The 23,843-nt window shown below is 39.3% G+C and overlaps 1 protein-coding gene across 1 annotated transcript; it reads right to left on the minus strand.

Moving 5' to 3' along the window:
* Positions 1-946: 946 nt before the first annotated feature.
* On the minus strand, positions 947-23,418 carry LOC108909355 (dynein heavy chain 5, axonemal). Its single transcript, XM_023454623.1, has 56 exons — positions 23,284-23,418; positions 22,321-22,614; positions 22,077-22,266; positions 21,824-22,027; positions 21,529-21,773; positions 21,350-21,457; positions 20,929-21,253; positions 20,649-20,872; positions 20,438-20,585; positions 20,129-20,310; positions 19,824-20,030; positions 19,586-19,774; positions 19,250-19,526; positions 18,954-19,199; positions 18,715-18,881; positions 17,521-17,805; positions 16,819-17,060; positions 16,556-16,742; positions 16,226-16,507; positions 15,631-16,110; positions 15,355-15,554; positions 15,057-15,301; positions 14,550-14,992; positions 14,250-14,474; positions 14,024-14,196; positions 13,787-13,965; positions 13,459-13,646; positions 12,913-13,404; positions 12,428-12,546; positions 12,246-12,373; positions 11,732-12,133; positions 11,416-11,681; positions 10,915-11,349; positions 10,182-10,583; positions 9,909-10,117; positions 9,618-9,856; positions 9,143-9,546; positions 8,818-9,044; positions 8,516-8,750; positions 8,239-8,425; positions 6,767-6,912; positions 5,905-6,153; positions 5,620-5,848; positions 4,931-5,317; positions 4,574-4,807; positions 3,993-4,462; positions 3,671-3,919; positions 3,266-3,434; positions 3,036-3,188; positions 2,540-2,947; positions 2,282-2,475; positions 2,046-2,229; positions 1,762-1,988; positions 1,588-1,707; positions 1,387-1,539; positions 947-1,333 (listed from the first exon to the last, which is right to left on the minus strand). Exons 1-56 carry the CDS (start codon positions 23,377-23,379, stop codon positions 947-949), a joined length of 13,935 nt encoding a protein of 4,644 aa, XP_023310391.1. The 5' UTR covers positions 23,380-23,418.
* Between the last annotated feature and the right edge of the window lie 425 nt (positions 23,419-23,843).

A 23,843-nucleotide genomic window follows, 5' to 3' on the forward strand; every position in this document is an offset into this window, starting at 1 on the left:
AAATTATCACATAAAATAGCGTCAAAGTAAAGATGAATAACAACGAAACCAAGCAAACTGACCAACCGCAAACCTAACCTAACATAATACGAATTGAAACGACACACGGGAAACAAATAAACTCGGGCTGTTACGCGCAGTCTACGCAAGTCACGAACATACATTTTTTCTAGACTTGTGTTATAAATATGCTACCACATTTTTTTTCTAATTATGTCTTTATATAACAAAGGCAAACGAACTAACGCTTGAGAAGGATTGGGGATCGAGAGCAAAATTTAACTAATGCCGAATGTTCCATAAGATAAGCAAAAATAGTAAAGGGTCGTTCGTCTGTTATGTTTCCGAGATCGAAAGGGAATGTTTCGAGTAATGTTTCAAACTCTCTTCAATTACGTTTCGGCTATGTTTCACTAAATAAGTTTTCAAGTGCTACATTTCTGTAATGAAAAAGAAACGTTTCTAGTTAATGTTTCAAATGTTTAGTAAAACATCTCATTTGCAACGTTTCATTTACGTTTCGTGTTTTGTGGGCAAGAACATGTGGTTACAGAGGAGGTCGTCTACATTGCAATGCTGCCAACCGCATGTCACTAAATATCTCCATTAGCACGTAATTGAAAAAGTTCGGTTATTATTTGAACAGACCTTGTATACAAGTCCAGAGGATGTCCTTTTTTTAACTAAATTTTCGAGAGTGTACTTCCAAATTAATTTGTTTTTGCTCATTTAAACCCCAAAAAATTGTCATTTCATCAGGTTATGCTAAGATTACAAGCATTTTTCGATAAATTAAAAAAAAATAAATCGAATAATTTCAAAAAATTGTAATTGCAAATGATCTTTTGTTTTCATCGTATATGTACTGTTATTCTTTGTGTTCAACTGGTACTTTACAAAGAGTTAACGAAATAAGTAATAATTCTTTTATTCAAATAAATAAATATTACTTTATATCACATAAAAGTGCAACACCACGTAACGTCCAGTGCCTTGGATTGTGTTCTGTTTCAAAGTCGATGGAACCAACGTATTTCTGATCCGTTCTCTGCGGCTTCCTGTAAATCGGACACTCGTACAACCTAGGATCTTTACCGGCCGTCGTATTAATGGCGTAAATGTATATTACAGGCATCTGCTCATACAGGATCTTTGGTTTGCTCTCGACCAACTTGCCAGACTTACGATCTAAACTAGCGCCCTCCAAGAAAAGTCCATGGACATAAACTCCTTCTTGTGGACCCTCCTTCAAGTCTTCTTTGCTGTACCTCGTTATGAGGTTCTGTAAAACTACAGAGTCCAACGCCCAACCCTTGTGAGCCCTTGTAACATCCTTAAAAATGAGATTGTTACACTTTCATTAGATCGGAAACGATAGGCAGTTACCTGTCTCATAGCCGTTAGGAATCCTTGAGGATTGAAGAAGCCAGTCATCCAAAAGACGTTAGGTCTGCCGTTTTGGCACCAGTTCCGGAACTGAGCGTCCCGTTCCAGGAGTTCCGTGTACCAAAACCCTAACGTTGCTGACTCCCAAGATATCTAAATTCATTGTATTAACAGTTTTGTAAAAGCAAGACCCAAAGTTACCTTTAGCCATTTTTCTGGAATCCTTGCGTCGTACATGGCATCCAAGGAAGTTCTTAAATTCTGGCTCATGACTATTGTTCCGTCTATGGCAAGCTTTAGATCAGTTAGAGTGGACTTAACCTAAACATAAAAGGACAGTCGTGAGATTGCAGTACAAAATTAGTCATCATTTACCTCTTTAAGTACTTTTTGCATCCTGTCTATTTCTTGACGCAGAACTATATTCATTGGCAGTAGGGCACCCATCCTTTGAAGGGCATCCTTAACCTCGAAACTGTTGTACTGCATCGGCAACTTCTGCAGCATGTCTTGGGCTAAGCAATACACCACACTTTCTCTGGTTTCACCACAACCACCACCTCCTTCTTTTGGTTGCACGCTAAGAATTGTGTCTAGAATACCTAAAAAATTACATATGAAACGTTTGTTGAAAAATAATGGTAAGGCAACATCTTCACCCTTAGCAGTGTTTATCTGATAGGTGATATCAGCGTTGGAATGTAAACCGAAAACTTCTGGTGAATCAGTCGCAGGCAATGCATTGATGTAGTCGATGTATCCATGCAAGTTCCTAGTTTGTGGTACTTTGTAACCTTTGTAGAACTCGAAGCCTGGTCTTAGAAGTATGTCACAGAACCACACCTAACGCAAAGTATAAATAAAACCAGTTGTATGATAACGTATTAAATAAAACCTGAGTGAAAGTTGTTAACAGTCTCTTATCAAAATCATCAGTTACTCTCCCACCATATTGCACCTCTCCCAACATGTAGCACACAGTCGGCCATGACACTCCTTTCTTGGGGTCCATATCGTCCAGATGGTTCTGGATGAACTGGACGCTAGCAGCGAAATCGGCTTGATTGAACTCGTAAGGAACGTTCCATCCTAGAAAAGAGCAATACCAAACATTTGAAAACAGGAGATTTCAATGGAACACCGAATGTATTACCAAGTGGCCCAAACTTTCTCCTTTCTTGAACCACCGTGTGCAAAAAGGCGACGGCGTACAGCAAAGGTGGCCACTGCGATTGCGCCGAGTAGTCCAAGTAGTCTTGAGTGATGCTCTGGTAAGTCCTCTTCAAGCTAGCCCTGATCCCTTGGGGCGGCTCGTTGGTGAATTTAATGGCCATTTGGAGAAGCCCTATGGGGAATTGTTCATGAACTTCCGTTGTCAACCAGATACGAAAGGTTTCGTGGATATTCTCGGTGTCTACAATCATACCCATTGCCTCAGTGGCAAAAGGCAGAGAAAGGTGTATATTTTGCAGGAGAACCCACCCGCCGTTCGACATGGACGATTCGATCATGTCTCGGGCTACGATTTCCTGCCCCTGACCCATGGAGACTGCTTTTAGTGCTGAAATGTAGTTGATGTGTAATTTTTATTAATTGAATTGTTCTACCTATCAGGGTCTTCAGTAAAACTTATAATTTCATTAACATACTTATTTCCTTAGCTTTTGCTAACGCAGATATTTGTGGGGAAGGATCCGAGCCAATGGATAGAATGCATATCAAAGGAGTAGTTGGTTCTGATTCATTCCACGTTGCTTCCAAGTCTAATATGCAAGGTTCGCCATACTCTTCTCCCAAAGAATCTATAAGAAATAAAAACACTTTTTAGCAACGTTTTTGTCACGTGCTGACAAACTTCGAAATGGGAAAAAGCTCTTACCCATGATGTACTTTCGAGCCTGCGACAAAGTACGATCTGGACTCCATGAACGGATCAGCAGTAATTTCCTGAAAACGTCTAATTTTTTGTGATAACCACAAGGTATGTCTTCCTCTTCTGGTTTTTCTTTCTCGTACCAAACTCTCCAGTCCTTTTCATTCGCTTCAATCTGATTAACAATAAAAACTCAAGCCAGATGCATGTTTAGAAAACAGAACTCATAAGAAACACCCATTAGAATTCTGTATTTGCAAAATTCAAACATTGAAACAAGAAATAGAGTAATCAAAATCAGTAATTTGAAAATTAAAGATAAACTCTGACCTTTTCTAAAGGATGGAAATAAATTCGGTGTTAGTTGACAGTGAAAATCACACATTCGCACATTTTCTCTTTTTCCGTTACCTTTATTAGAACGTCCGAAAAAGTGGCCAACTTGTTGATTTCAACCAGATTCAGCCAAGTTATGTCCAGAATCCATTTAAAAGGTTTTGGAACCACTGCATTTAAATCTAGAGAAGCACCTCCTTTTATGAAAGCCAGGAACTCTTCGTGACTTATGACTCCTTTCTGTAAGTCAATCTTCATGGCCATCATCAGTGTGAATAGTGCTTTGTGTCGCTCGTACAAACTTCTTTGAGTAAAAGTCCAAACCTAGAAAGAACTTACAATGAAGACAACTTACAACCACCTAATAGCAGTTGTCAGACACTACAATTTGCTTTACCTCATGAGTAAGATACTTCAATATGATGTCTATTCTTTCCGCCGTGTTGGTACTTTTCTCCGACTTAGTAATTGAACTATCAAAAAGAATCAGGAACTGCTTGAGCGAGTTCTGGTACATGACGTTGACGTTGCTCATTTCCACGATGAGGAAGTACAAAATGGAACCTCTAGCTGCCACCGCCCTGAACTCTTCCCGGGCGACGTTGATCTTCCTCTCAGTCTGAGCTGACACCTGCAGTTTCTGAGTCACTTCTTCGGCAGTGGTTTTGGTGACCTGGAGGACGTTTATCAGTTCTTCGTCGTCCACCAGGGAGCCCTGGGTAGAGTTCAACCGACTTAGCAGGTTGGTTTCCAAGTCTTTCATGCTGCGCTGGTTCTGTACCACGGATTCAAAGAGCGCCACGCGCTCCGCCTCTAGGTCAGATTTTTCCATTAAGATAACTCTCCCAAGCAGTTGATCTTCCAATCCTACATATGAGAATTTGGTATATTTATGACAAACACGTCCTTCTTATACTCTCTATGATCGACTACTTCCTAGTTCCAACTAGTTCAACAAAAAAAGAAAGGAAAACTTACCTAACATGGTAACAGTAAAGTCTATTATGGAGGTTTTGGCGCTAATTTCTGGGGAATATGGTGGATTTGGTAATTTGGTCGTAATATACAACATGAACCCTTTGAGAACATCACATTCCTTATCACCGACTATAACTTTTTCTATAGAGCCTGATTTGATGAAATTTTTTTCCAAAACGTTATCCAGGACCGGATCTAACTCTATATCGATGTCTTCTATTAAAAGTGGCTTTCCTAAAACAAGAATAGGTCGTTCGTATCTTTCGTATGGGATAAAGTATCTATTCAAATAAATAAGTGGTGCTGAAAAAGATCATGTTCAATGATTCCATTAACGAGCAAACTTTTTGGGCTTACCTAAAGACAAACAGTCTTCAACGTGTGTCCTGAAATACTTATGATTCAAAGAAGTTATTTGCAAATTGTTGTCCGCTTCTTTGTTCTTAATCCACATCTTACCCTGGTTCTGTGGATCGATGAGTAGTGGGTATGACCTTGATTTGGTAACTATCAATGCGTTTTGGACTGACAACTCATCATTTGGCAGTCCCTGAAGGGTCCATTCGGAAACTGTGGAATTCTCCACGAGCATGTTTGTAATGTTTAAGTTAACCGTGTACGGGATCGATCTGGACAACAAAATTTCCATCCAGGTGTTGACTAGATTTGCCCTGAATTCTTGATTGTATGGGCCACAGTAAGACAGGAATCCCGTCGCCAGAAGAACATCTCCGACTAGTCGACCTGGGTAATCAAAATGTTGACATATATGTAAGTCTTACATAACTTGTTTCGTTGAAATTAAATTAACTGGTAAGAAGACTAATTAAAAACATTAAAAAATCTAAATGTAGGTAATTTCCATCTTCTCAGAAAAAATTTATATATTCGGCTTAAGAGGGATTTTTGTAAAAAGTTTCTCAAGTGAAAGCAAGAAACTAATAAACAAAATAATCTTATCTCAATGACCTCGCCTCAGTTTTATTAGTTAAAATATGTCAAAAGTAATTTTTATTTAGGATTTATTATGTTACTAAGAAATTTACCCAGTTGTTGTTTGAACTCCTTGCTCTGCTGCGTCCACCTGACCTTCTCGCCACCGAGTCCATTTATCAGTGTGGTGGCAGTGTTCATCTTCCTCAGACACGAGTTAGCCGCATCCGTCAGTCTCTGTTTTTCTAAAACTGCTTTGTCGTATTGCTCCTTTACTTCCCTCAACGATTGTTCTCTCTCCTCCAGTTGTTGTTCAGCTGCAGCCAAGTCTTCCATGGCCACCTAGAAGAAACACGGGCACGTAAAAATAAAAATAAAAACAGTAGTTTCCGACTTACTTTCAGTCTAGCTTCCTGCAAAGTTAAATTAGCTTTCAAAGGTAGAACTTCCCTATTGACGCTGTGGAAGAACGCCATGGCTTTCGTCCAAGACAGCAAACCAGCGACATCACCACAGACCCGCTTGGCTGTATCCATGTTGTAATCTTCCATTTGGAAGTACGGTTGAAGTAATTCCACCATTTCGTTGTTTATGATGTCTTTGGGATAGTTTTGAAGTTGAAGCAAGAACGTGGTTGAGGCCATCATCTAAGATAGGATGTATCGTATAGTGGATTTTACTTATATTTCATAAATTACACAAATTTACTTATACAGAGTATTCCTCGAAAAGTTCAAAGGATTTCCAATAAAATGTGATTGACAGTACTATTTTCTTTAAACCTCTTACTCTAAATTTGTTTTAAATAAGCTTTCCGTTTCTTTTGATTAAAATGTGATGGAGCACCAAATGCTACCAGATAACCCTGAGGTCAAAATATGATAATTGGGCCAAATATATCAAAACAAGGTAAATATTGAAAATCTATAAAAGTCATCGGGACAAAATATTTAACTCTCTAAAGAATAGCAGTGATCAAATTTGAAATCTTAAATAGGAACCTCTTAGTTAAAACGAAACGTAAAAATTAAATTTGTTTTAATTTTGACAAAAATTTCCAAATTTATTTTTGTAATACTTCATTCATTATAGAGCAGCTTCGTTCTTATATTCGCATTCGTTTTAGCATCAACCAGCCTTTATCCTCTTTACCTATTTTTTAAATATTAATTGGCATTATTTTAATATTTTGAGAAAGAAAAAATACAGTCAAATAGACTTTCAGAAAAGTTAAAGTTAAAGGTTAGAGAAGACTCTTACCTTTAACGACTCAGGCCATGATGGTTTTGGGCAAGGCGCTGCGGTATCAGGCACGACAGGATGTAATTTTCGTTGAAACAGGATGAGGACGCAGTCCATTATTCTCATGATCAAATGAGGCGGCCGCCCCAATTTTCTCACAGTAGCTGAAAATAATTTAAAAAATTAATTAACACTTTGTTCATGAATCAGTATTCAAATATTTGGAATACTAGAAAATTTCGTTCAATTCTTAAGAGTGGCGATGTGTCTTGTGTGAAGAATTACCTATTCTTGTAGACCAATGTCTATTCTAAGTAGGTTTGATAAGCTTTTTAAGGTAATTCTGTATAATCAACATGTATTTATAGAGAAATATACTAACTTCGGTAGTTATCTGACGCTTTAGCTACTCAAAGGCAAACTGATATGCAGAAGGTATTTAACCATTAATAATAATCATTAAGCATTTACAAAATTTAATTTGTGCCATTCTCTTTTAATTTTTAAACTTAGATTAATTTATTTTTCTAATAACTTAGCAGTATTAGACTTTATTTTGTAGAATATGGAGATTACACATCTTATAGTTCAATTACTAGCGCTGGTGTTCCTCAGGGGTCAATCTTTGTCCCACTTTTATTTTTAAATGATTTAATTCTGCTTTAAAAATATATCATATGTTGTTTACGGACTATTTAAAAATTCCACACAAAAGGAAAATAAAAAGCGTTCAGTTACATGTATTCTCAAAATCAAAAAATGCAAATAAAAACTTATTAGCCAGCGTTTTTACATAGTTTAGCTTATTTTAGGAGTTCCTCTAGATCTTCATATGATATTCTTTATATTATGTTTTTGTTTACCCCTTTAGAGTAGGTGATTATCAATTAAAATTTTCCAAACATACTCTTCCATATATTTTCAATCTCAACTTACTGTAACAAAAGCTGGGACGCGTGGTAATTTATTTATTAGTTCTCGGAACGGATTTGCCAAAAAGTAAAATATTTCAGTCAACACTAATTTATCGAAAAGTTAAGAGCTTTCAAGTAGGTAGCGTCGCCACAAGCCCGTCGTTCGGAGAAGGCCTTATGAAATTTAGCAATATTTTTTAACAAGTTCACTTAGACTGTTAGGGTAATGTGTTGAGCATCTGGTATGAAGAGAAAAATCGATATTTCAAATAACGCGCGAAATGCATTCCAAAGAACGTAGGAATTCCGAGAATAAGTTGTTAGAAAAATAATAATAGATCAAATAGCTGGTTTTTAGGCGGATTTTCCAAGCTATAAGAATAGATTAAATGAGATTGACTAACCCGTCCCGTATTGCTACACAAAGTCACTAGAGGAAGGCTAGGGTTACTTGCGAGTTCAGTTAGTCACAGAATTATCTATATAAATGTAAGTCCAGTCAATTAGGTAATTTTTATGATACTGGTCATAGCGGTAGTTAGATAAGTAAAGAAATTACCCCTCGGGTTACATTACCAATATGTGCAGGCTTTATAGTGTTCAAAGCTGCCTCGGCTTCCTCTAGCGCCGGTTTGGCAGCCTCCAGTTTCTGTTCAGCTAGAGCCTTTTCCTCGGCTATAGAAGATACTAGAACTTCAGCTTTCTCTTTCACCTTTTGCACTTGATTCTTCACAATCTCTGCTTGCATCGCGCGTTCAGTTACCTTAAAAAGTACATAAAACAGAATTACAAAAATATGTATGAATTGTTTGACAGATTTGGACTGGAAAATGTACTACGTCATGAAACAAACCTCGGTAAGAACCGTTTCAGCCCTTTCAGAAGCGTCGGCTAGCTCCTTCTCCATAACAGCTAATTCTTTCTTCAAGATTAACACCGACGATGAAGCCTCCGCCAATTTCTCCAGACCGGTATCCATGCGCAGAGCGCCATCGCTCAATTCCTTCTGTTTACTCTTGTAGATGCTCTTGTAGCCCGCTATGAAGTTCAAGTAAGACTTTGGGGTGACATGGGTTGCTCGACGGAACCTTAAGCAGCAAAATTCCCGGTTAGTTGAAAATGAAACGAGTGTTTTATTTTATTATCAGGTCCTACCTCTGGAAATATTCTGTGGACGTGCACGATACGACGTCTTGGATAGATCCGAGTGCTTTAACTAACTCTTGTTTCACTTCCGATGTACATTCGATCTCAAAGTCTGCCAAGAAGTGTTCGGCCACTGAGATTAGGGCATCCTTCGGCCATGGTTGAAACCAGTCTATGGTGCAACCTGATATTAAAGCTGGGAAGCGCAATGCTCTATTTCTAAACTTCTCACCAACCTAGAATTGGAAATATGATCCGCTTAGACGCACCCTATCTTTTATTTGTTTGGAATTTAAATAACAGTAATCAGAATTTATGCAAGGACTATCATTACCGGTGAAAAACAAAAGACGACGTGCAAATTCTGGCAGGTCCTGTTCATGAAGTACTCCATCACGACTTCCTGATTTAGGGTCCTCTTTGGGTTCTCTCGTTTCATGATAGGAGTCAATTCCTGTATGATTTCAGCCTGTTCGTCCTTAGTGAACAGATTCGACATCACACCAGCCGAAAGGATGTTGTTCAAGTACTCTAAGAAACCCTCTTCCTTTATGTCCAAGTCGGTGAAAATAAAAGTAGTTCCCTTCCCCTGACATCCGCACGATCTGTAAAGGACCTTAAGGTCTTCCAAGAAGTTCGCTATGTTGTAAGAGCGGGTTAGGGCTATCTGAAAAGTCTTGTAACCGGCTATGAACGATGACAGTTTGGTAAGTGATTGCTTGCCGCTTCCTCCAACACCTGAAATGGTCAAAATATAGTTTATTTCTATTCAAGAGGCTATTTCTAGAGTCACCATTTGCCCCACCTACCAACTAACATAACGTTCCCTCGAGGATGTCTTATAATCCTCGATATTTTGACCAAATGCAACATAGCGTCGGGGAAGAACACCAGGTCCATGCCGTTTCCCCTCACCATCTCGTTGAATTGAGACAGAAACATATCTAGCCTCTCTCGCAATACGTTTTCGTCGTCGACTGGTTCGTAAACCTTGGGAAGTTCCATATCGGCATCCTCACCTTCCTCACCTGTCGGCTCAGGAGCATCTCTGAAAAAATAAGGAATTAATGTTGTCAGTGATATACTGTCGTCTATTTTACCTCATGAAATCAACGAATACCGGATTTGGTTCAGTTTTTGATCGAAGGTCCGCTCCTAGGTGCTCTTCCACTAAATTCAACAACTCCTCGTTGAACCACTCTTTGTCGGACTCTAAGGTGAATCTATCGGAGAAAACTCTTGTGCATTCGTGCTTCCACAGCACCATCATGCAACCCTCAGATTCTATTACTGTGGAAAGGGTGCCAATCTTGCAAGAGAAATTGATCGTTGACTAAAATGATAATCTAATATAATGTGATCTTTTCACTTACCATCCCCTGCCAAATCCTTGATAGATCTCGGAGAGAGAAAACATAGTGGAATTTAGCCGGAGTGGGCAACAATTTCTGCCTCGTGTTCTTCCATAAAATTCTTGTCAAAGGTATCAGTTTCTTAACTAGATTCCGTACTTCCAAGGAAAATCCCCTCTTGGAGTTGTAATGACCTTGGGCTATTACTCCAAATATTTTATCTATTGACGTGTCTGTCGGCAGCGGACAATTAAACATGCAAAACTGCCTCTTGAGCCTGGAGGGTATGTCGTTCTTGCCACCACCGGGTTGTCCCATCGCGGCTACAAATTGTACATCTACGATCGTGGTGAATTCCCCTGGTTTCTCCAAGCTGTAAAAGCCACCCATGTCCATGGTCTGTCTCACGATTTCATTGGTTACCTGGATATAATTTTATTACTACCACACGCGCCATTATTCCATGGCTAGAAATTGGCCTCAATGATTTAGGATCGAGGGGGATCATCCCTCTTTATCCTGCCTCATCTCGTGTAGACCTGGACAGCCTTCGTAGGTGGGCCCCATCCGTCGTCTACCCCGACCGCAAATGCGGCCGGTGTAGGCGCTTTGTGGGACCTCCTTTTGTCCTGGCTGGGCCCCGCCGGCTAGGGCCCTTTCTTCTGGCGCTCTTCTTGCTTCGCCGGCTCGTCTGTGTAAATACTACCACATCATGCAAAATAACTGTTAATTAGCTCAAAATTTTGATATTCACCTGATCTCCCCAACAGTTAATCTCAGGCAAGTTAATATCGTCTATGAAAACGATCATTTTCTTTCCATTCCCAGGACCAAACGTGTTCCCCATCCTCTTCTCCACATAGCTCTCTATAATCTTTTGGAACTGATAGGGAGAGGTGGCACTGGAAAAGTTGAAGGCTCTGTTTAGGTACAGTTCCGGGTTGGCTTTCTTCATGTAAGACTTCATCATGACCGTTTTGGCTGTGCCCTGTTCGCCAATAAGCAGTACCGCCTTTTCTTGCTTCGCTATTGTGTCCACTAGGTAGTTGATCCTGACGTTGTCAGGAATGGGGATGAGTATTGTAGAGAAATCTGGCGTACTGGTCTCAGGATACACGTAGTTCGTCACCATTGAGCTCCAAAGCTTCCATTCTCCATCGGAACTGACAGCATAATCAAAGACTGTTGCCTGCAATTTTGGTTACTTTGATAAGTCACTTTTGAATAAAAAATTAATAATCTTAAATGTACTTACATCTGGATTCTTTCTGTCATTGATTGGCAGATCCAAAAAGCTCAAACTATCCTTCAGAAACACGTCGTACTTTAGTCTGTCTTCTGCATCCAGATAGGCGCCCATACCCCAGGTCAAAGCAAATACGTACAACTTTGCCAAATGCTCAGATGTAAGCAACTTATGCTCCTCGCTTTTCTCGGACTCTTCAAGCATATCGTCATCGTCACCGATATCGGATTTAGCTGCGGAGATGTCGTCCGTCTCCACCTGGCTGGGAATGAGCCCTAGAAACGAAATTTTAGACAGTGATGACTATTATATACTCCTCATCAACCTTCCAGCAATTTCAGAATCTGTAAGGTAATGTTGCACTGAAGCACCTCCATAACCAAAGATAAATTTTGAGTCCCCCAGGTATACAGTTCAGAAAAAGATTCGTCGAATAGAGTAGTAAATACATCTTGCTCACTCTGGCTTCTCCTCTTGAGCCAAGCTCTTACAACCGGCTTCCAAGTCAACCCCGACGAGCTCATATAGACCATTCCGTTTCTTGATACCGTAGCGGGAGAGGCGTTGTCTATGTTGTGTGGTTCGAAAATTATTTTGCAGTTTGGGGCCATTGCCAACCTGTCGCCGTTTGCTAAAGTTAAGGTTTTGTTGTCGTCCAAGACAGAGTTCAAGTTTTCTATCCATATACTGTCGACTGGACCATCCAGCACCAACCATATATGTTCAGCTAAAATTTAAAAATTTAACTCATTATTTGTAACAATATAGAAACAAAGGATGGCAGATATGAAGACAAACTTCAATCTTGAAATGATCACCATATTTTAGGTGACAGATACCTTGTTTGGATTTCAAAGTTTTCCTCCATAGAGCTGAAAATATCCCATCTGTCCAATCGTTAGTAGCTACATCTAACCTACCGAACATTTGGGAAGCTGTGATCGCTTTGGGATTCATTCTCATTTCTCTAAAATTATTGAATGGTATAAATAATTATTAATTAAAGTTATCGTAGTATTACTTGTGGAAGTCTCCCATTTGCGTCAGAGATTTCATTAAAATTTGAATGCATGTCGTCTTGCCAGCTCCAGTAGGGCCAAGAGTCATTATTCCATGACGAACGCGTTGCGTTTCATACAGCTGAAAATTTTATAAAACTAGACAATTATTTACTGACTTGTTGTAGTATTGAGTTTCAAATCACTCCCGTGCATCCGCTTTTCATGTGCAGAGGGTATATGAAGTCTGGTATGTGTAAAATTGTCTTAATCGGACGTTATTTTTTTACAATCACCAATTTAGAACTATGCTATGATGTACGGTGAATATAGACAAAAGGTTGCGGTCGCAGAACGAATGTACACGCATAATTTCACATTTCACTTGACTATGACATTTATAATTCTCTTCAGAGCGCGTAATACTGTTTAGTACAAACGCAGATGGCCACATCGAACATTTACTATATCATATAAGTATATTATCAGTCAATTTACACTGCCCTACCTGAATCAACTTAAGAGCCCAAGAGGAATGATTCACAAGTCCCGCTTGTTCCACTTGATTCTCAATGGCATCTTCCAGTTCTGGATAAGCGGTTTTTTCCAGAACTTGGTTCGGGAACAAGTCCGCCACCAAGGAAATAAACAACGGCTCGTCCTCGTCTATAAGTTTCGAGAGATTCATGTCTCTCAATACCCTCATCACTATAGTACTCTCGGTGTCTTTGTTATTCACCCTCTTTGCTGCCCCCAAACTGCGCAATACCGACAGGATATTCCTCAAGCCGAAATCATAGTGGACTTGTTTGGTCAGCTGCTCTTCGCATAGTTTGTAGAGGGTGTAGAACTTTCTTGCGAGTGTTATATTTTCAAGAAAACCACAGCTGGCAAGTTTAACTCTGATGATGATCTGGCGGTCTGGTACCATCATGGCGACTGTTCTGAATTGTATCTTCAAATTTTCGGGTAATTCTTTCCTTCCAGCGTAGCCAGGATTCTGTAATAAACGATGTTACTCTAACAGAAACGAGGTTTTTGGAGCATAGGTCACCATTGTTATAAAAATGCCAAATTCTGGACACAGGTCGATTATATCGCCGTCGGTGAACTGGAAACTCTTCTTTTTCTCTTTTTTGCTGGCTAGTACTACAGCAACCTGCTGTGCAGCTACCGACAAGACAGGCAGTTCTATCCTGTTGAACTCATCGAAGCATCCCCATGAACCGGATTGAGCCAAACCTAAAATCGATAAAATTGTTGCATTTTCCTGACATACAAAAGTCGCAAAAGCATTAGTAACATGTTAATCAAACAAAATGGACCTAGTATAAGTCCTTGTGGAACTCCCAGAATAGATTATAAAAACTGTATGCGTCTACCTTTATAAATACGACCAAGACCTCTGTAATCCATCTGATCGGAACAGTTGAAAACGACGACGTATTTTGCCAAAGTTTTACCCATATCCTTTACGGTTTCTGTTTTGCCGGTACCAGCTGGTCCACAAGGAGCTCCTCCTAAACTCATGGCCAATGCTTGGGCAAGTGTTATATAGCACCTAAAACATAACATAGTTAAAGTTGATTTTATATTGCTTGAGATTTCTTCAAGCGTGCCTATCGGTAAGAGGGGTGATAACCAATCTGTCAGTACATCCAAGGTATTCATTTTGGTACGAAAACGACACATCCGTTATTATTATGAGTGTCTTATCTTGCTCCTCTTTGAAATAAAATCTACACTGTTTTAACCACTCGAAGTCGTTCACGTGTCTTACATTCATTCGGCACTAAAAATTAAAACCGTATTCACAACTGTCCAACTATTAAAGTAAAAGCTTACCAGGATGTCGAAAATATCTCGCTGATGAACGTGTATAGTGATAAGAGTCTCAAACTTCGTTCTCTCGATTCTTGTAAGGTCTCTCGTGGTTTGATCTATGAGAGTATTTAAAAGCTCCAGGAACTTGTTATTAGTGTCTGGCATGACTTTTTTGTCGTGCCTTGCCTGCATTAAGGCCAGCTCCGCATCTCTGGTCCAGATCATCTGCAAACCAAGCAATCCAATCTGAAATAAATAGAGACATATGACAATGAACCTCACATTAACAAAAAGGTTTTGGGTGTAAGAAAAATACTTCACCTGCGCAGGCATTTTATCCAAGAATTGAAGCAAGTGGAAGTTTGGGTCGTTTATCATGTTGTAGGCTTGTCTGATAATCGAATGGAGCGAAGATTGGGAAGTCTGCAACAGCTGAGTCAGCCACGTTTCCACACTTCCTTCAGCTCTGACTGCTTTCTCCAGAGGAATTGATTCCCCCTCGGAAGAAACCACAGCTGTTATTTTGTTGTATTCAATATCATGGAACTTCACCCATCTGGTGTTGTCGAAAATGGAGAGCAGATGGTTCTGGATGGTGTGCGAATCAGACGCTTGTCCAAGAATTTCTAGAAGAGCTGGGTCTGATACGAAGAAGAATCTTGGGAACATCGTTCGTTTTCTCTCTAGGTAGCCACTTAGGGATTTTTGACACAGCTCTAATTGCTCCTGGAGATGAGGCAGCAGCTGCTTTAGAAGATCATCACCTTAGGACAAACAATTAGTGAAAATCTGGTGAACAGACTAACGATATATTGAACTACACCTTACCAACGCAACATGCAACTACACCAGACGTTTCATGAGCCCTTTGCATAATCTTCTGCCAAGATTTGTCAATCTTCGAGAACCTTTTCGCCTCCTTGGGCAACTGTTTAGCGATGTCTCCCCCTACGAAAACTGCCTCCAAGTAGACCCACATGTTCTGCACCAGGAGCCATCTCTCCAAGATTTCATTCGTGTTGGATAAGTCATGTACCCATTGTTGAATATGTTTCTTGAATGGCGCGTTGTATCTAAGAAAACAATCACATTTTCAATCACTTTTTTATTATGCCGCAAGTAATACCTGTTCGAGAGCAGGGAACCTAATACCATAAGACTATCCTCCAACTGCCCAATCGTCTCAGCTGTTGTGTCTCCTCTAAGTAACAGTTCTCCTCTGTTATTGAATGTTTGGAAAGTTAATTCGTGGATTGACCATTCAGTTGTTACTTGCCTTAATTTACTTTCAATGTCCTTCTCTTTCATTGCAGATATACAAATATCCTACGTCAAAAAAAATAAAAAGATATTATATCCTATTGGAGAAGTCAAAAGAAAACTAAAGTATGAATTTTTCTACCTCAATGTCCTCTTTATGTTGAAGAAGAGGCGCTTCCAAAATATTCTTCAAACAGAACCCGTCGCTCTCAAAATCAAAAGTATGCTTTAAAGAATCCATAATTCTCTGCCAATGCCTAGGCTTCATAGCCTTATTCGCCATCAATTCCAGTAGAGGACACATATCATTAAAGTCATCTATGGTCTTCTTCAACGCGAAGAAAGCGGGCCACTCTTTCAAGCCTTTTGGCAACTTCCTGCATCTGTTTTGGAACTCCATGAGTTCGTTGTTGATTTCCTCGATGTTAACTTCTCCCCATGGTATGTCGTAGTAACTGTTTACTCGGTCTATAACGTCGTTGTAGAGCTTGTAGAGTTTCTGAAGGAGATTCAGTTCTTTACGGATCTGGGCCAAGTCGGGGTAATCTGTTGTTGGCAAGCCAAAAAGCTCCTCACCACTTTGGTATGTTTGGAGCCTGCGCCACATCCCATCAAAGCGATTCTAGAAAGTTACAAAATAAACAAATTAAGACTGTTTTCATCCCAGGTTAACATATAAAAATCAAAGAGTAAGAAGAAAAGTGTGACTCACTTGCAGCTAGGTAGGTTAAACTTACTTGGAAAAGGATAAGCCTGTCGGAAGCCTCTCTTGGAGAGAGGCCAGGTTGCATTGGCCCAGCAGTTTTATATTCGTTGCAGTAGTCGATTTTGTCTTGTCTAAATTTATCCAAATTGTTCTTCAAGTCATCTTGGAACTGCGGTTGCATATCTAGTAAGTTGACTTGAACTTTGAGGGCTCTATCCAAAAATTGACTCCAAGTGTAACGAAGGTTGTCAACTTGTTCCAGTATTTCTCTTTCTACAGATATGTCGTAACGGCTAAGAACGTTAAACGCCTCCTAAAAAATCAAACAGTGGAATGGTGAAGGTATGGGTTGAAGCGTTACCTCAATTGGGTCAATTTTTAGCTCCATATCTACTTCTTGTTCTCGAATTTTCTTCAAGGTGTCCATTATTGAACGAACATCATCTAGATCTCTTATAGTTCTTTCCAGTTTCCGTTCCATTTCGCTTATAACGGCGTATACGTAGTCCATTTCTCTACGGTACTTCTTCTTCATTGCCTGTCCAATTCTGAAAATATAGTTTATAAAAAACTTCCTTTGAAATTTTCAAAACTATAGCGATTGTTGTGAAGCAAAATACGTACCTGTGTGTGCACGACTTGATCTCTGTAACAAGTCCAAATTTCAGTTTTTCCGTAGATATAGCCAAGCAATTTGCTATGACGAACGTGTCGGGTTCGGTTGTTAACCGCTCGTTCAATTCTTCGTGTTTTCTCAACGACGTTTCGAACTCCGAAAGGCACTGGCTCAGTAGTTCGCGTTGGGACTTTTCATTTCTCCAGAGGATGCTGTAAGGCCTCCATCTTGCAATAAACTGGTTCATTTCCTGCAACAAAGCCAAATCCAACACTCGAAACTGTGCTGAAAATTCTACACTTTTGTACATGCAATATTTTACCAGCACATTCCACGACTAAAAAAATGTCCTCTAAAAGGAAAATTTGAAACTTGGTTTGATGTAATGTTCGTGATTCAAAAATAATTGTCTGACTGAATTCAGAACATAGGTGAATTTTTTTAATTTGTTAATAAGATATTGATCACGGAATTTATGGTAAGTTACGTATAAAATAAATGAAGTAAACAACTAAAATAGATGTTCGTAATATTGCAAGAAACAACTACTCTGCTGGCTACATGCCCCGACAAGCATTGAAGTATACCAGCAATTAAACAGTTATGTTCATTCGTCTGTCGAACCCACCCGACATATACCGATCAAATTATTTTTAATGTCTCGGACATGAAATTAGTACACGTTAATTTCGAGACGCCCCGTGAAATACCTGCTTCATATCCTGAGTGCAAGTGGACAGCAGCGACAGCGTCTTAACCACCTCCTTGTTCTCCATCACGTGGCTGTAGAAGTTCCTGTGCTGCAGCGGGAACTTGGGTTTCTCCTCCGTGGCCAGCCTGTAGAGCCGCCTCCTCCTCATCTTGAAATCGTCCTCCTTGGTCTTGACGGCTCCCTTGGCGGCCTTCTGCTCGTTGCGAGAACGGTACACAATGTCCATTAGATTGGGTTTGGGGCCGGCGATTTTTTTCCACACGGATTTCTTCGGTGGGGGTGCCTTCAGCAGCAATTTACAAAAGCCGCATGCCCAGTGGAGTGACGTCGGATACAATGTGGTGGGTGGTGTGTTTGTTTATAGATATATATGGCGGCGGTGGTGGTGGTGATGGTGGTGGTGGTGGTAATTTCAAAACAAACGGGAACCAAATCAAAAGCAGTTACATGAGTGTGTATTATATACAGGGTGAGAGTGTGTCGTTAATATACGGTGTGTCGTTTGTACATGGTAGTGGGTGGTGTTTCGGTGGGGGAGGAAAAAACAACAACGATTAATAATGTCTGCAATACGCTGTAACAGTTGTATAAGTTTCGTGCTGTTGCGCTACGCTGCTTCTGCGTACTTACTTGGTTCTTAAAACTTGTACAACTGTCTTCTGAAACCTTCACATTTAACAGTTAGTCGACACGCCGAGTCCAATCTCTTTCGAGGTAAGATTGTCACTCTACTTCACAACCAATCATTTAGGATATCGATTAATATTTTAAAAAATGCTACAAAATAGTTTCTACGAATACAGATATATTTGAATTGTTGTACAAAAAGTGGACAACTCAAGTTTCAAATACAGAATTTAATGTTCGAAAATCGCTGTAGACTTCCATTTTGATTCGTACAAATTGTTTGTTTTTTAAATGATCCCGATGCTACTTAAAAACAGACTATCAAGCTTGATTTATGGCTATGATTTCTTAATTTTTTTCCTTATACGTCAACATCATAACATATCTAATTATTTTTAAACATTAAACAAAAGGATTCACATTATTGTTTCATAAGTTTTACGAATCTGAAGCCGTTTGAAATTTTATGGTAATGTGGTCAAATTTTGTCCTCTTAAGACCTATAATAAAGCAGCAACAATATCGCACATCGACATATGCACTTCAATTACAAAGAAATGTTTACCTGTGGTAGACCAGCAGTCCACTGTCCTACGCCTTTGGATGCCGAGGTGATATACCTTCCAGCAACTACCAGTAACTCTTGTACTTCTTCCAAGTTGGGTTGGATGCCTACTTTAGGAATAAGCAACACGGAGTTCAGCAGAAACACCGCTGTCCTCTCCGAACGATCTACAACAACCCAAAACAAAACCAAGAGAATATGTGTGATAAAATAAAAGTATTGTAAGAGGCTCAACTAACATTCCATTGAAAATCTCCTTCGCAAAGCATCCAAAGAAGTCCTGGTGACTCTCACCAAGACATCGACGATCTTCCTGCTGTAGTAACGTCGCATTTCACCTAAGGCTCCCCTTACGACATCCTGCATAGCCTTGCCCATGCCGCCACTGAGCAGGATGTGAGGCTTTTCGAAACATTCCCACACCAAGGACCAGTCTGACTGCTGCTGCGTCGACGCCGTGCCCACGTCTGTCAGCTTGTCATCTTCTATAAGACAATTTAGTATCCGTGCTATCGAAATTAGTTACATTACTTACCTTCAAAGAAAAACTCGTCTTCGTCTGAAGCGGACGGAGAATCCACTTGCACTTTGCGTACCAAAGACAGAATTTCTTCCACAGCTTCCTCCACCATCAGGCTCTTCTTGTGGAGTTCAGCAGCTGCGTTTCGACACACAGACTCAATTTTATCGCTGAAATAGTCTACGCGCCAGGGATCCTCCTCTATTTCCGGGAGTGCGTGTAGTTGGATGGACTGCATACTCTTCAGTACTTCCAGGACCCTGTTCACGTAGATGTCATGGACTCTATCCGACTATAAAACATATTTAGAGGTCAAACATGCAACAATCAACCGACCAGTTTTGTCCTCACCAAAACTTTGAAGTCATGAATCGCCTCATTCCCCTTGTCCACGAAATTTTGCCAGTCGGATGATACCCAGTTGAGTTTTGTTAGACCCGGTTCTACCTTGTTTATCAGTTTCACTAGATGTGGCAAAAACAACGGCCTTACTTCCAGTTTAACGTTCTTCACAGTCGTTAAGAAGTCGTTTATCAGAAACTGCAAGAAGTAGATAAAGAAACGTTACCAATTAATTGAATTTAATTACTTGTAAGTGATCTTGGACTAAACTGAAATGGTCCTTCTTGGCGAATAGAGTCAACGCGACCATTGGCATGGGTAAGTCCATCTTCATCATAAGATCTGCTTCTCTTATGAGCAGTGGGATGGTGTTGTGGATGTTGACTTTTAGTTTTTGTTGCTCTGGGCACACTGCTAGCAGGTTCCTCAGAAGGCAGTTGTCTACGTCAGAAACCTAGATTGAAGTAGCATTAATTCGATCATCTTTGTAATATTTAGAAAGGTATATAGAAGTACAATAACTCCTTGTGTTATAAGTGAAAAAATTCTTACGTGTTGATTCATCCACAAAGCTACCATATCGGTTTCAAAACTTTTGAGCATGTTCTCTGCCAGTCTGTGTCGTTTTGAGAGTTCAACTGTAGCAGGCATATGCTTTAAGATATGGTGAGTAGTTACGTTCGATAATAGTTCATCGAGGTGGGACACTAATGATCTCGCCCACTTAATTCTGCCTAAAATTTGTATAAGTTGACTTTCTGATGACAGTATAGACTTTATAGCAACTATTCAGTTGACTTTACAAAAAGGAAAATTTATAAAAACAAGACGGAAAGTACTCAAGATCAAAGTAAAGTCTACCTGCTATTGGCGGAAACATTCTAGGTACTGGCGGATCATCTTTCTGTTTTTTATACATCTTGATAATTCTATCAACTTCTTTTTCACAGTGCTTGAGAATCCTTTCGTATTTCTCCTCCATCTTGTTTAGAGGAATTTTCTCACTGACCTAAATAATGGATGCACTGTTATAACTTAAACAAGTTCAATGAAATATTAAATACTAGAATACCTTTTCAAATCTGGTTAAGAATTGAATTCCTTGTGGTGTCTCCCAAACGCTATCATAGCTTGTTTCGATCGTATCGGCAATTTCTTCCTTTAGTTCATCAGTGAGCGCCAAAAAGCTTTTGTAGTCGTTCTCAAATTCGCTGTTCCTTTGATCTAAGTAGTCATATTTTTTATTCATCACCACCGATTTTATTTCGGTGAACTTCTGTGTTGCCTCCTCCAGAGCTGCAACAAACTCCAAGGTAATTTAATTATTTGTGTATAAATAACGCAGCAATTACCATCACCGAGTAGCAACCCCTCCATTCTCTTCTTAAACAAGGCGTTGTAGTCATCGATCAAGTCGAACATGGATATAATCTTGCTGAGTCTCCTACAAAACGCGTCAAACTTTCCAAAAACGTAGTTCTCGGAAAAATTGAAGGGCTGTTCGCCAGCAACAAATGGTTGGTTTTTTACGGCGATGTAAGTTTTTCTGTACACTTTATTCAAAACGATGCACTGGGTTAACTTTTCTTTTATGTGCTCTCTGTCCTGAGACCAAATGCTTTCGTTTCCTCTGCATGTTATGTAGTCCTTGCATGTTTCGATCATCTGGTTGGTAATCTAGAAGAGGTTCTTTTGTGAATTATTACCACCAAGTGCAGTATTGTCTTGAAGTAGATTACTATTATAAAAATAGCGCTGACGTATTGTCATTACCTTCACCATTAAAGCAGACGTGCGTTCAGAAGTGTTATAGAATTGTGAAACACTGTGTATTAAGCGAACAGTTTGAAGAAGTCCTAGAATCGATTTCTTCATTTCAACCTAAAATAAAATAACACATTTTTAAAAGAAGCAAAAAAAATCGTAACTCAAGTAGAATTAATGAACCGTACAGGATCGTCCAAGTATAAGGCGTGGCATTTAGTTTCCAAAGCTTGAATATACTTAGCGTTGTCCTTGGCTTCATTGTAGCAGAAGGTTATTTTCTTGTCGGTGTCGGACCATTCCTTGAAGATTTTCGAATGTGCCAACTTGATGCACAGAATGGTGTTCTTCACCTCACTGGTATTGACCTGGTTGACGATCTGGGAAAACCTGGCTCCTCTTTTCTTCCAGTACTCGAGCTCGTCTTGAGGTCCTAAAATTACATAAAAATCAAAAGAGTTTATTTTTGGAATTTCACTTCACCTGAAGAATCGTTCTCCTTTCTAATTTGTTCGCTTTCCTTAAGAATCTCGTCCAACTTCTTGATCCACGATTTCACTCTGCCCTCCATGAATTCCACTTTTTCTGGATGCTTTGCCATTTCCTTAACTTCGTCTGGAGTACTGTTACCGGTGATGTACTGACCGTCATCGAAGAGGTTTTTTTCCCCACATACTTCTTCACATACTGAAAACGAACCATGTTAATAAATATTTCTAAATGGTAAATTTCCTACCCTTCAAGACGCTGCAGAAGGACCTCAGACTCGGCAGCAGTTGATTTTTGACCATGGGACAGTTCGCAGCGTCATCGTCACAGTCGGGACTTGGGTGTGCCAAAGCTTCCATGAAGACATGTTCTATGATCCTCTCTATAGTTGTTACCAAACCGATTTTTTGGTTGTCTATTATGCCACAATACAGATCCTGAAGAAATTGGAAACATGGAAAACATCTACCTTCATCTCCAATCATACTTACCTTTTGGAACCCTTCCTCAGGCAGCTGCTTGGTGGTGTTGGTCCTAAAAATGTATATACAAATCCCTGTTAGCGGTACTGTGGTGCCATCGGTTAGAAACAACTTTTTTTTATAAGTGGGTGCGATCTGCTGGTTGATTAGATTGATTCTACTGGTGCTAGGTTGCAGTTGTCGACTAGTGCTTGCTTTGTTGGCCTCCTGCTGAGCCTGGGATTCGGTGTCCTCCACGTCTTGATAGAACCACATCAGCTTAGTCTTCATGTTGGGTAGGAAGATTTGGTTTATTTCGTCGAGCTGTTGAATGGGGAAAACCGATATTGGGGTGTTTAATTAATTTTTTATGCTTTTTCTGCACTAAATTAGTTTTCTATTTCCGAGATATTATTTTATTTTTAAGAAAGTCTCGTAACCATCGATTTTTGAAACGATATCTCATTTAAAAAAATAATTATTATATTTTTTAATTTGATTGTATGATATTTCAAAAAATCTTGTACATACTGTACTTTAGTTTTATTTTCATATGCCAATATATGTTAAAAAACAAATGAAATTCAAATATTTTTTTATCAACAAGACCATATTTTCCTCAAACGCACTTAAAAAAATAGATAGTAGCAATCTTAAAATTTTCAATACTGACCAAGTTATATTTTACAAATAAGCTCCTATTTAAAGTATATATTTGAGCTAAATTTGCTTTTTATTTATTATTTCAATCGCTTGTACACCTAAAAGTGGGAACACCCTGTAGTAAGAAATGTCTTACTTCTAATAATTAAATAACATTTGAACAAGTTTTGGCGAAGGCGCCGGTAAAATGTATAAATTATTGAATACCCAAAACGGCACTAAATATTTATAAAATGAATGAAATCTGAACAATACTTGCTTTGGCGGACTTCAATGTCTGGCTTGAATGAAACTGAAAAAATATTTTCTACTAAAATTAAAGTGGCCTACCATATCTCCTTCAAACACATGGTCCATGATCTCGTGCCTAGGCAGACCGGTAGCATCTATGAGAAGTTGGAAAGTGAACTCCAACCGAGGGTCCATCTCCCCCCTCCTCGCCTTGCGTTCGCATTCTTCCCGACGGCGCTGAAAAGGACAATAAAAAAATTATGACATTAATAAGCACGCAACTACTCAATTATCAACTCCAGTTCCTGACAAGTCTTACATTGTTGGTGAAATAGGAACTAATTGAAGTGTAATAATTAAGATTGAAAGGTGCAGGTTTAGATGGCTGAAGATTTCACATGGTTTGTCGTAGTTAAAGTGAAACTATTTTAAAATATTTGACATCATCATCGATCGTTAATCAAAAAATTAAAAAATGTATGTATATGATGTAAAAATGTGAAGAAGTCAAAATTAGGTTAGTTTTATTAATAGTATTCTGCGTTAAGTATTTACTTGTGAGATTTTGTATTACTTTTTTATTTTTTATGGTTAATAACCCGTTGTGCCAAATGAATCAGACAAGGTGTGAGTTTTATATACATTTAGATTTGCCTAAA

Source organism: Anoplophora glabripennis, unplaced genomic scaffold (genome assembly GCF_000390285.2).
Source record: "Anoplophora glabripennis isolate ALB-LARVAE unplaced genomic scaffold, Agla_2.0 scaffold143, whole genome shotgun sequence".
Classification (NCBI taxonomy): domain Eukaryota; kingdom Metazoa; phylum Arthropoda; class Insecta; order Coleoptera; family Cerambycidae; genus Anoplophora; species Anoplophora glabripennis.

What these genes read in the sequence shown, in the direction of transcription:
- LOC108909355 (XM_023454623.1), bottom strand. Translation starts at nt 23,379, where the DNA reads ATGGACCCTCGGTTGGAGTTCACTTTCCAACTTCTCATAGATGCTACC. An exon ending in AGACGAGTTTTTCTTTGAAG is followed by an intron (nt 19,200 to 19,249) that starts GTAAGTAATGTA and finishes ATTGTCTTATAG; the next exon opens with AAGATGACAAGCTGACAGAC. An exon ending in GATTCTGAAATTGCTGGAAG is followed by an intron (nt 11,682 to 11,731) that starts GTTGATGAGGAG and finishes TTTCGTTTCTAG; the next exon opens with GGCTCATTCCCAGCCAGGTG.